We start from the raw sequence: 12,684 nt of genomic DNA, 5'->3' as shown, positions 1-12,684 counted from the left end.
AAGGAGTGATTGAACAGAATGGTGTTTGTACAGAGGTTTCTGGTAAATTCAGAACACTCCTAATCTGATTTAGAATTCTGATGGAATTTTTCAAAACAAAACTTAAACTTTTTGAAATCCCAGGCTTTTCTAACTTAGAGAACGGCATGGCTGGCAAGGAGGAATTGACAACAGAGTTAGACTCCATATATAGCCACAAGGGGGCCCCAGGGACTAAGTTATCTGGAGCCCCCTGTTGCCAAAACATTAGAGCCCTAACATTGACAGCCCAATGATAATGTCTGAATACAGCTAATCCCAGCCATCCTTCAGACTAGTGCTTTTGCAAATGGATTTTTGAAATCCTGTGATTCTTATAATTCCAGATGTAAGACAAAATTATGGAGTCCAACTCTAAAAAGGCTGATGTCAGAAAAATGGGTAGATTTTGACAAAGATAGAGAAACTTAGGAAGGGAAACCATTTTAATTGAATTTATACGACCAATCATGGACAGAGGTAGGGTTTTCCAACTTTCTATATTCTGTTTAAGTTTTGAAATAAACTCTGCAAAGTTTAATTTAAATATTAATTTAGGATCTTTGGGTATTGCCAAACCAAGATAAGTAAAGTGATCTTTAACTACTTTAAACAGGACTCATGCCAAAAAACCCAGTGTGTAGAAGTCAGAGAGGGGCATGAAGTCACTTTTTGTCCAATTAATTGAGTATCCTGATAATCACTTCTTTTGGCAGACTAAATCTAGAAGAAGGGGGACTGACTTTTCTGCGTTTTGTAAGTACAGTATCACATCGTTGGCATATAAACTGATAAGTGTTTCATTACCTCCCACTTTCAAACCCACAACACTTGGATGACTTCTTATTTTTAGGGCAAGAGGCTGTACCGCGACGGCAAAGAGGGCCGGCGAGAGAGGACAACCCTGCTGAACTGAACAGTGTAGAAGAAACATAGTTGAATTGTCACCATTGGTTATAATAGAACACATTGAGCTGGCGTATATCAGTTTTACCCAGGGCATAAGTGACTCGCCAAACCTGTACAGTGATTCAAACATGTAAGGCCATTCAATCTGGTCAAAAGCCTTCTGTGCATCAAGGGGTAAAATTGCTGCCCTACTAGCTTTCCCATGATCAGCATACATAGTATTAAGGAGGCACCTAACATTGGAAAAAGAAAACCTGCCCAGGATGAATCCTGTTTGATTAGGATGAATGATAGATGACAAATGCTTATTTAGCCAGTTAGCCAGCATTTTAGTGATTACCTCTCTATCGAAGCTCTGGAGTGCAATGGGCCTATAGCTGGCCAGGTCTGTTTCCTCTTTACCTTTCTTTAGAATGGGGGAAATGTTAGCCTAGTACAATGTTTTAGGCAAGGCTTTGTCTCTCTTAGATCGAGATATCATTCTGAGGAGAAGTGGGGCAAGGATATCACAAAATTTCTTATAAACTTTGAAACAAATCCATCTGGCCCGGCTGCCTTGCCCTGCAAGATAATCTTTGTTATCTTTTATTGTCCAACTGTTTTGATTATTGACCTTGGGCATTTCATCATAACCAGTTTTATTAAGTGTTTATTTTATTTTATGGGGTGTTTATTACACTTCAGTGCCAAACTGAAACTCTTGGGCTAGTTATGAGCCCTTGATAGTGATGCTGAAGGACAAGCACATGAAGGCTCACTTTCTAAGGCTTTCTCTTCATTATGGTTCATGACGTGTTTTGGGAAATCTGCACTTCCTTTCATCCTCCTTCAGGTGCTGGCTTCTGTAGAGATATATCATGCATTAGTGGCTGATTTAGTGTCAACCATGTGCTGTAGCAAAACACTTAATACAGCGCTGGAGTTATACATTGCTAAGATTGCTAATCACGTGCTCAGCGGGGATTGCTTTGAGCTGTGGGCTTGTTTCCAGTATTGTCTGGATCACAACTGCCCAAACTTTTATGTAGGATCTTCGCATTTAGAGGCCTTTTTTGTGTCACCTTATTATGATTTAAACACAAGAATTGTATATTTCAAACAAAAATCTAACCATACTGTAAAACCATAACAAATGCAATTCTGATATTTTAATATGGAATTGATTTGAGGCTGTCTGGGCAGGCTGAATTAGTTGCTTATGGGAATCGCTGTGCATTGTACTTTTTGTTTATACAGGTGTCCCCCGCTTTTCGAACGTTCGCTTTGCGAAACCTCACTGTTACGAAAGACCTACAATTAGTACCCTGTTTTTGCTTTCAGAAGGTGTTTTCACTGTTACGAAAAAAAAGCAGCGCTTGATAAAAAATCAGCACGCGGTAAAAGGCAGCGCACGCCCCAAGCAGCAGCTCTCCCCCGGATTCGGAACGGCATTGCTTAAACACGTGCCTGTGAGCAGCCGTTTGCAAGATGAGTTCTAAGGTACCGGAAAAGCCTGAAAGAGCTTGTAAGGGTGTTGCACTTAGCATAAAATTAGACATAATTAAGCGTTTTGATCGTGGTGAACGAAGTAAGGACAACGTGAGTTTGGCTTGTGGAAGCTGACGAACATGATGTTGAAGAGGTTTTGGCATCCCATGACCAAGAACTGACAGATGAAGAGCTGATGCAGTTGGAAGAAAAAAGGATAACAATGGAAACCGAATGAGTAATGATAAAGTACGACTTTAATTTTGAAAGGGTACGTCAGTTTAGGAGATATTTGCAGAATGGTTTGAGTCCTTACAAAGAACTGTGTGATAGAAAAATGCGCGAGGCTCAGCAGTCAAGCAAGCCTTCCACATCAGCCACAGCAGATGACAAACCTTGACCTTCGACATTGAGGCGAGCAGTCATAGGAGAAGGTGAGCTGCCTGCTCTTATGGAAACAGACGATGAGATGACACCCCAGTGTCCCACCACCCCAACCCCCAGGCCACGGACAGATACCGATTCGCGGAGAGTGCAACTGTAGCCGGGAGGCACACAGCACATCTTTAAGAAAAGAGCCGAAATAAACAAGCTAATTAATTAGGTGCCGCCGACACATAATTGTCAGCCCAGATCAGAGGCGATGCAATCAGAAATCGGCACTGATCTGGGCCGACAATTACTTGTCGGGCGGCACCTAATTAATTAGCTTGTTTATTTCGGCTTTTTTCTTAAAGATGTGCTGTGTGCCTCCTGGCTACCGCTGCATTCCTGCATGCTTCGTGGCAATGTGTTGCTCGGCGGCCTGGAGGGTGGGGGCCACTGCACCATCCCAACCTGTGACAACTCAGTCTAACACACCATCATCAATGTGCTTGGCAAGCTATCTTCCCGATTCCCGTAAGTGATACGACACTGTACATACATTATTTCTACTTTATATTGGCTGTGTATTTTTACGTGTTATTTGGTATGATTTGGCAGCTTCATAGCTTAAAGGTTACTGGAGAGCGCTTGCCTGAGATTTTCTGCCAACAGCGCTTGCGTGAGATTTTCTGCCAACAGTGCTTGCGTGAGATTTTCTGCCAACGGCGCTTGCGTGAGATTTTCTGCCGACGGCACTTGCGTGAGATTTTCACTGCAGAGAACATTTCAGTAATGATTGTGGAAAAGTATTTCTACTTTATATAGGCTGTGTATTTTTCACATCATTCCTGCTTTTACTATATGTTACTGTTATTTTAGGTTTTATGTGTTATTTGGCATGATTTGGTAGGTTATTTTTGGGTCTGCGAACGCTCACAAAATTTTCCCATATAAATAAATGGTAATTGCTTCTTTGCTTTATGACATTTTGGCTTACGAACCGTTTCATAGGAACGCTCTACCTTCGGATGGCGGGGGAAACCTGTATGTGCGTAGTTTGCACAGGGTGGCCAAGTGTGGCTTACATTCATCTAATTCCCATTTAGAAGGGAAAAAACTGATATTTTTTAGCTGTCCTATGGTAGTTGTATCATTGTAGAGACTTGTAATGTTGTTCTCCTTTTGTAGCAAAGTTGAAAATTGACCTGGAAACAACACAACAGCTTCTAAAGGGACTTAGACTTGGAGTGGACAAAGAAAATTCCAATGCTTTGTCTGTATTTAAGGAGCTCGGGGTGACTGCTGAAAATACAGTTAAAGAGATGAAAAGGTACTGGTTTCTGAAATTTGTTTTGAGTTAATCTGTATCATTGACTGATCTATTTTGCTGTAATCTGACTCAATTTGCTAACTGTAAAGCTGTTAAATTTAACTGAATTTTAAAATTATGGTTGTTTGTTCCTTTTCCATTTCAAATTACTCTGCCTCTTCAATGTTTCATCTAGTTTTATCTCTGTAACAAAACAACAGAGGGAATATACCTACTGATCTAATTAATTGGAAAAGTTCAGCTTTGGATCATATTGCTAATGGATTAGCACAGCCCAGTTAAGTCAGCCAAGTTTCAGTTATGGTAATGCATAAAATGGGGTAAGTTTTGCCCATATTTGTTTTTGAGGCATAGGAGTGAATTGCAAAATGGATACTCCAACTTCTGACACTTCACTTCATAGGCAACATGATTTTGTGTTTTCTGTATAAATGATTTGCCACATGTAAGATGTTCACAGTTAAAGTCTAAGGTGGCAAATTCTATGCAATAGGAAAGTTAAGTGCAGCACACAAAATGCAGGAGGAACTCGGCAATTCAGGCAGCATTTTGGAAATGAATAAGTAGTCAACATTTCGGGCTGAGACCATTCTTTGGGACTGGTAGAAATTTAGGTGACATTTTATGGTGAGTAATTATACCTGATGGTACTTCACTTAAGTGGATGGTGGAGCAGAGGAGTTATATTTAGGAGAAAAGTTGGATTTCAGTCTCAAATACCTTGTTAAGTATAGAATAACATTAATGGGTTGAAACATCCAGGAAAATTGACATAATGAACATGACCACAGGGAAGTGAAGATTATTTATGGAGTTGTTAAAAGCTCTAAATTATTGTCAGCGATTATTGTTAAATGACGTCCATACAGAAATTCTCCTTTCTGGCAGGCAATCTAAGTAGATATTTCTCTTGATCACTATACCTCTTGTTTACAGAAAGCAAAGACCATTAAATTGAAAGTCACTTTTCAATTTTGACAGAGAATTTGAACGATTACAACCTTTTTTTGTTTAAGTGGTTATATCAGAAGCTGAGTCAAAGCTATTTGTGCTACCTTTTTAAAGTAGTGAACAGGAGTGAAAGCAAAACCCTGAATGTGCTGGATTCAGTAAGTAATGAACAGAAGGTCATATTTCTCCACTACAGCACAGTTAATTTGAGTGATCTAGACCACAAAAGAACAATTAAACTGGAGTGCTCTGGTTCTATCTCCAATACCTACTTCTGCTTTAGCAGTCAACACAACAAAATGCTGGAGGATCTCAGCAGGCCAGGCAGCATCTATGGAAAAGAGTACAGTCAACGTTTCAGGTGAAAACCCTTCAGTAGGACTGGATGAGGGGGGGAAAAATCAGAATCAGGTTTATTATCACCGGCATGTGACGTGGAGTTTGTTAACTTGGCAGTAGCAGTTCAATGCAATACATAATATAGAAGAGAAAAAAATATAGTAAATAAATTACAGTATGCATGTATTGAATAGATTAAAAAATGTGCAAAACACAGAAATACTATATTTAAAAAAAGTGAGGTAGTATCGAAGGGTTCAATGTCCATTTAGGAATCGGATGGTAGAGGGGAAGAAGCTGTTCCTGAATTGCTGAGTGTGTGCCTTCGGGCTTCTGTACCTCCTTCCTGATGGTAACAGTGAGAAAGGGGCATGCCCTGGGTGCTAGAGGTCCTTAATAATGGACACTGCCTTTCTGAGACAATGCTTCCTGAAGAAATCTTGGGTACTTTGTAGGCTAGTACCCAAGATGGAGCTGACTAAATTTACAACCCTCTGCAGCTGCTTTCAGTCCTGTACAGTAGCCCCACCCCCCCCATACCAGACAGTGATGCAGCCTGTCAGAATGCTCTCCATGGTACATCTGTAGAAGTTTTTGAGTGTATTTGTTGACATGCCAAATTTCTTCAAACTCCTAATGAAGTATAGCTGCTGTCTTGCCTTTCTTATAATTATGTTGATATGTTGGGATCAGGTTAGATTCTCAGAGATCGTGACATCCAGGAACTTGAAGCTGCTCACTCTCTCCATTTCTGATTCCTGTATGAAGATTGGTATGTGTTTCTTCATCTTACCTTTCCGGACGTCCACAATCAGTTCTTTCGTCTTACTGATGTTGAGTGCCAGGTTGTTGCTGCGGCACCACTCCACTAGTTGGCATATTTCACTCCTGTACACCCGCTTGTCACCACTTGAGACTCTACCAACAATGGTTGTATTGTCAGCAAATTTATAGATGGTATTTGAGCTATGCCTAGCCGCACAGTCGTGTATATAGAGAGTAGAGCAGTGGGCTAAGCACACACCCCTGAGGTGCATCAGTGTTGATAGTCAGCGGGGAGGGTATGTTATCACCAATCCACACGGATTGTGGTCTTCCAGTTAGGAAGTTGAGGATCCAGTTGCAGAGGGAGGTGCCGAGGCCCAGGTTCTGCAATTTCTCAATCAGGATTGTAGGAATGATGGTATTAAGTGCTGAGCTATAGTCAATGAACAGCATCCTGACACTGGTGTTTGTGTTGTCCAGGTGGTCTAAAGCTGTGCGGCGAGCGATTGAGATTGCGTCTGCCATTGACCAATTGTGGCGATAGGCAAATTGCAGTGGGTCCAGGTCCTTGCTGAGGCAGGAGATGAGGATTAGATTAAAAAGATTGGGGGTTGGGAGGGAAGAGAGAAACACAAGGTGAAAAGTTAAACTGGGAGGGGGAGGGATGAAGTCAAGAGCTGGGAAGTTGATTGAAAGAGATACAGGGCTGGAGAAGGGGGAGTCTGATAGGAGAGGACAGAAGGCCATAGAAGAAAGAAAAAGGGGGAGGACACCAGAGGGAGGAGATGAGGTGAGAGAGGGAATAGTGAAGGGGGTGTGGGGGGGGCATTGCCAGAAGTTCGAGAAATCAATGTTCGTGCCATCAGGTTGGAGGCTACCCTGACAGCATATAAGGTGTTGTTCCTCATCGTGACAGTAGAGGAGGCCATTAATTGAAATATCAGAATGGGAAGTGGAATTAAAAAGTGTGGCCACTGGGAGATCCTGCTTTTTCTGGCAGATGGAGCGTAGGTGCTCGTGAAATGGTCTCCCAATCTACATTGTGTCTCACTGATACATTGGAGGCCACACCGGGAACACCTGACACAGTATTTGATCCCAACAGACTCACAGGTGAAGTTTTGCCTCATCTGGAAGGACTGTTTGGGGCCCTGAATGGTAGTGAGGGAGGAGGCAGGTTTGGCTCTTGTTCTGCTTGCAAGGATGAGTGCCGGGAGGGATGAATGGATAAGGGAGTCGCATAGGGAACAATCCCTGCAGAAAGGGGGTGGGGTGGGGGGGGGGGAGGGGAAGATGTGCTGGTGGGATCCTGTTGGAGATGGAGGAAGTTCTACAGAATCATGTGCTCAATGCAGAGGCTGGTAGGGTGGTAAGTGAGGATGAGAGGAACCCTAGCCTTGGTAGGGTGGTGGGAAGATGGGGTAAGAGCAGACCTGCATGAAATGGAAGAGATGAGCTTTGAGGGCAGCATTGATGGGGGAAGGGAAGCCCCTTTGAAAAAGGAGTTCTTGAATGAAAAGGTGGAGTTCCTGAGAGCAGATGCAGTGGAGACGAAGGAATTGAGAGAAGGGGATGGCGTTTTAACAAGTAACAGGTTGGGAAGAAGTATAGTCCAGGTAGCTGTGAGAGTCTGGGTTTGTAATAAACATCAGTGGATAAGCTGTCTCTGGAGATAGAGACAGAGAGATTGAGAATTGGGAGGGACATGTCTGGAATGGACAGGGCAGGGTGAAAGTTAGAGGCAAAGCTGATGACGTTGGTGAGCTGCATGTGGGTGCAGGAAGCAGCACCAATGCAGTCGTTGATGTGATGTAGGAAAAGTGGGGATGGACACCAGTGTAGGCTTGGAACATAGACTGTTCCACGTAGCTCTTTTAGCAATACCTTCCTGTACAACTGCAAGGAATGTAGCATCTTTCCTTTGCCTGCTCCAGGGCACTAAACACACATTTCAGGTGATGCACTGATTTTGCCTGTAGTACTTACAAATTAGTATTTGGTGCTTATTGTGTGGCTTGGAAATCAAACAGAGATTGAGTGATTTATATTTTAGTTTGTCTTCCTTCAAAAGACACTTTAATTCTCCATGCCATTCCCAGTTTGACCTTTGTCATCTCTCTTTCATTGCTCAGATGAGTCCCAACATAAGCTTGAGGAAAAGAACCCCTTAATTTCGCATCACCCATTCTGCCTTGTATCACGTTTGTATTGTTTTCTGCCCCTCTCTTGTAATTTTGGATTTCACATGGTTTTCTATTTACCTCATTTGGCAGACATAACTTCTGCAATTTGCTTGCCCTTTACCTTTTTTTTTTGGCTTGTACAATCACCACATGTATGGTGTAACATAAAACCTTTTTCCTCAGCGTATCCCATTTCTGATTCAAGGAAATTGAATGAAACGTTTAAGTGCTCGAACCAAACCTCTGGCAGCATCTATAGAGTGAAATGGAAAGTTGACGTTTCAGATGGAGCTTTTCATCTGGTCAGACTGAAGGTCTGCATTTCCCACTACTGATGCTGCCTGACGTTGTTTTCCTCCAGCAATTTGCTTTTTGCTCTAGGTTCTAGTAGTCTTTTTGATTCCATAGGCATTGACTAGAATGCTATTTCCAACACTTTCTCTTTCTATTCCATGAGCAGTTACACCTGTAATCACATTCAATACTGAGATCTGAAATTGTTCTGATATAAAAATGGAATATCTGAGTTTATTCTCAGATGCATATTAACTGCCCTACATTTATTGATAAATGTAAAGTAAGTTTTGACAAACTTGTGTCCAGAATAAGCGTGGTTTAAGCCTGCAATATCTGCAGTCTTTCCAAATTAAGTTTGTTGAAAACTGCATCTGATCTAAATACATTGTATTTCTTTCACTGTGGCCAAAGAAGCAATTGATTTTCAATCTAACTCTTGCAGTTTCATGACAGAGAGATAGCATGGTGATGCAATCAATGCATCCACACTATGAATTAAATAATTTTCCTTTAATAAGTAACTTTATACATGCTGCTCATCTTAAGTGAAGGGAAAAAATAAAACTCTTGACGTGGGAGTACTCAGTAATTGGGGCAACACCTGTGGACTAAGATTAGAAACAGAAACTACAACAGTAAGGCAACAGGTGGATGGAGAAAACAAAAGTTAATATTTTGGGTCTGATTAAAGTAGTTTGACCTGAAATATTAACTCTCGTTTCTTTATCCACAGATGTGGCCTGGCCTGTCAAGTATTTTAGGCAATTTCTCTTATTACAGAATTTCCAGTATCAAGTTTTTCAATTCTCCTTTTCTCTGGGGAAAGGGTTAGAGTTAATATTTTGCACTACAATTAAAAATCAACCATGTTTTAAGTTGCAGAGAAGTTAAAAAAATGGAATATCTGTGATGGAGTTCAGACCAAGACACTGGTTAAAGTAATAGTGCTGGTTGAGGGAAGAAGTGGGATATTTGTTCATAATCTGTCTGAAGATGAGCAGAGGAATGTAAACAGGAGATAGAAAAACAACACTGCTGGAGCTCTGTGACATAAAAGACTTCAGATGATACAAGTTTGAAATAGTACAATGAACAGGAGGTTCAGCAACATGTCTGAAGATACTGTTTTCATTGGAACAGGTAATTCTGAATGAACTGCTGGAGGAATTCAGCAGGTCAGTGAGCATCTCCGGAGAGAAGTTGTCTGATGAAGGGTCTTGTCCGGAAACAAACATAGGCTCATTATTCCTCTCCATGGATGCTGCCTGACTTGCTGAGTTCCTCCAGCATTTTGTGAGTTTCTCTGGTTTTCCAGCATCTGCAGAATCTCTTGTGTTTCCACAATTCTGATAAACTGGGATGGCAAATTTATATTAATCGATTGAATTCAGTAAGTTCAGATCTCTGTACAGTGGACTGATTGGAAAATTCCCAAGTTTGGGCTTCATTGGAGGAAAGCAAAGGTAGTTTAGAGTAGGACAGAGGATTAGTGACGGGCAACTAAAAGCTTGGAATTGTATCACACCACACTGTGATATTTTACAAAGCAGTTGGCTAATCTGTTTAGGCACTATGTGCAGTCCATTATATCTAGCTAAGTACCTGTAGTTTGTTCCATGGGTGGGAAGGAGCGTTTTGGTACATGGATGGGAAAACATAGAGCGAAAGGACTGGTGTTGCTGTACCTGTGGCTGTGTGGGAAAAATTGGTGCAGATGGGTGAGTGCACAAAGAGTTGCAGAGAAATGGTTCCTCAATGCTGAAAGAGGAGTGGAATTGTTTTTCAGTGTAATTTGCAGATGACCATCTGTTGAAGATGAGGTAAAAGGTGAAACCAGTGGGAATATTATGCTGAGAGCAAGTGAAGAGGTTATAGGCAAAAGCATGGGAAGTAGAGCAGATCTGGTTGTAAGCTCTTTCAGTTATGGTAAAGGAGATCGCACAACTAAGAAGAAGGGACAGCCACTCAGAAATGGTTCTGATGCAGGAGGATGTGAAAGAATGGGATGGAATCCTAAGAGGTTGCAGGTTCAAGGAGGCTTAATCAAGATAACTGTAAGTCCAATGGCATCTAGTGAATACTGATTGGCTTCTCAAAGAACTTGCTAGTTCTGGTGAAAAATCATCAATCTTAAATGTGGCTTTTTTTTTAATCTGTCAATTGCTGTTTGATCCTGATTTTTTTTTCTCTTATTCTGATACATAGCTTCTGCTGTGGTTTGCTTACAATGAACTGAGAAATGGACAACCTTTTCTCAAATCTGTCACCTGCAAAAGTATGTGTGCCGGGTGCAGGAGTGGGCTGTAGTGTTAATTTGACATTCAGGCCTAGATTAGCTGTACTTCCTCTATTTAAGCACTGGGTGGGCTGATGACATTATCTTTAACTTCACAATCTCATTAGCTATGATCTCCCTCCTGGCCAATGATTTGTTTGTTTTTCTCAGATTTATTTATCAATACCTTCTCTTTTTGTCCCTGCTGAGCTGTGAAACAAACCATCATAAAAAAAAAACAGCAAATTGCCTGTCTGTATATATCATTGCCTTTCTGCTACACCCTCCGACATGGTTATTCCCTTCAAGCTTGTGTAGTCCGGCATTGTCTTGGCCAGCCTCCTACCCTCCATGATTCAGAAACTACTGCTGTCTCAGAGCAGATTGCCATTATTCAATATAGCACATTTAGAATTTTCATTCAATATAACTGTTATTGCCCTCTCTGAAATATTTGCGCAACCTGCGAGTTTCTGAGATTTTCTAAGTCTGGGCAACTATGCATCTCCATTCCCCTTGTCCCATCACAAGAGGCCATGTCTTCAAGCATTTGAGCCCACTCTCTGGAATTTCTTCCTAACATTGTACACCTATATTTTTCACTCTTCACCTTGAACATTTTTGTTTTCAATACCTTTTGACCAAACTGCACTCACATCTCTTAATAACCTACCCCTGTGGGATAGTGTGAGTTTTGCTCTGTGCCTAAATAACCTGTACTGTACATAATGTACAAGTGGCAATTGTCACTATTGTCATGCTCATAGCTGACTGGCTTGATGATGCTTGTTATCTTGAATTTCCACATAGAAACTAAATGCTTGGATAAATTGCTGAAAAATGGCCAGTATTTGTGAAACTGTATTGTTTGGATTGGTGTGTTCAGGAACAAATGAGAGAGCTTCTGAGATTGAGAAACTAAAATAGCAAATTCCCACAAAGTTCTCTCTGGTTGTATCCATATATGTATCTTGTTGATAATGGATATAAATTCCAATGATATTAAAATCATGCTGTTTTGTTTCTTTCAGTGTTAAACCTGACTCTCATGTTTGTTTTCCTTTGGGGCAATGCACAGTTCTGCAGTAAACACTTATGAGTCGTCATCTCAATTGTTTGCTTGGTGTGAAAACGTCAGTTTTTAGAAAAATGTATTTCTGATCCATTGACTAGGCTATCTCATTACATTTTGTGGAAAAAAATCTTCTTTTATTTTGCAGTTTTTTCCGGAATATTGAAGAAATGGCCTCTTTCATTAGTCGAGAGACTGCTCTGATTCACCAAGAACTAGATGAAGAAGTTTTGGGGATGGATGTCTCGATGAAAGGAATTTTCAAATAGCCCATTCCTTTTTCTATTAATTTAATTGCACACATGCTACATGTTAGATTTTATTGTGCACACCATTTGCTTTGTAAATAACATGAATAAAATGTAGCTTTGCATATCATAGTTTGTGTTTGTTATTGATGAAGAGTAGATGCTTCTCCATGGCGAGCAGGGCAAATCTCAGGTACAGGTAGTTGATGGGCAGCCTTCTTCTTTTGAAAAGGTGTTGCAGGCAGTTCCTTACTTTTGATTTTAGGGTAGCTGTCATGGGGCCAATCAAGTATGGTGGCGATGATTACATTTGTTAATTTGTAAAAAGCCATTCTGTTAATCTTTATTCGTCCTCTCATGAATATTTTGAATTTGTCACTGTTTAACTTAAACTAAACTTCAGGATGTCCACAGTTAGGAAATCATTAGGTAAATAATCTCCAAAGCTGCCTATATCTAGTAAT

At 40.9% G+C, this 12,684-nt stretch overlaps 1 protein-coding gene across 1 annotated transcript in view; it reads left to right on the top strand.

Moving 5' to 3' along the window:
• haus8 (HAUS augmin like complex subunit 8) overlaps nucleotides 1-12,321 on the top strand; it is a 75,119-nt gene extending 62,798 nt beyond the window's left edge. Inside the window, exons 14-15 of the mRNA XM_072244308.1 lie at nucleotides 3,949-4,090; nucleotides 12,121-12,321. Coding sequence (XP_072100409.1) covers nucleotides 3,949-4,090; nucleotides 12,121-12,241 — 263 coding nt within the window. The 3' untranslated portion in view covers nucleotides 12,242-12,321. The remainder of the gene's footprint in view (nucleotides 1-3,948; nucleotides 4,091-12,120) is intronic.
• The last annotated feature ends 363 nt before the right edge of the window (nucleotides 12,322-12,684 follow it).

The sequence above is a fragment of the Mobula birostris genome, chromosome 26 (genome assembly GCF_030028105.1).
Source record: "Mobula birostris isolate sMobBir1 chromosome 26, sMobBir1.hap1, whole genome shotgun sequence".
Taxonomy (NCBI): domain Eukaryota; kingdom Metazoa; phylum Chordata; class Chondrichthyes; order Myliobatiformes; family Myliobatidae; genus Mobula; species Mobula birostris.
This window is presented reverse-complemented; position numbering and strand designations above follow the sequence as displayed.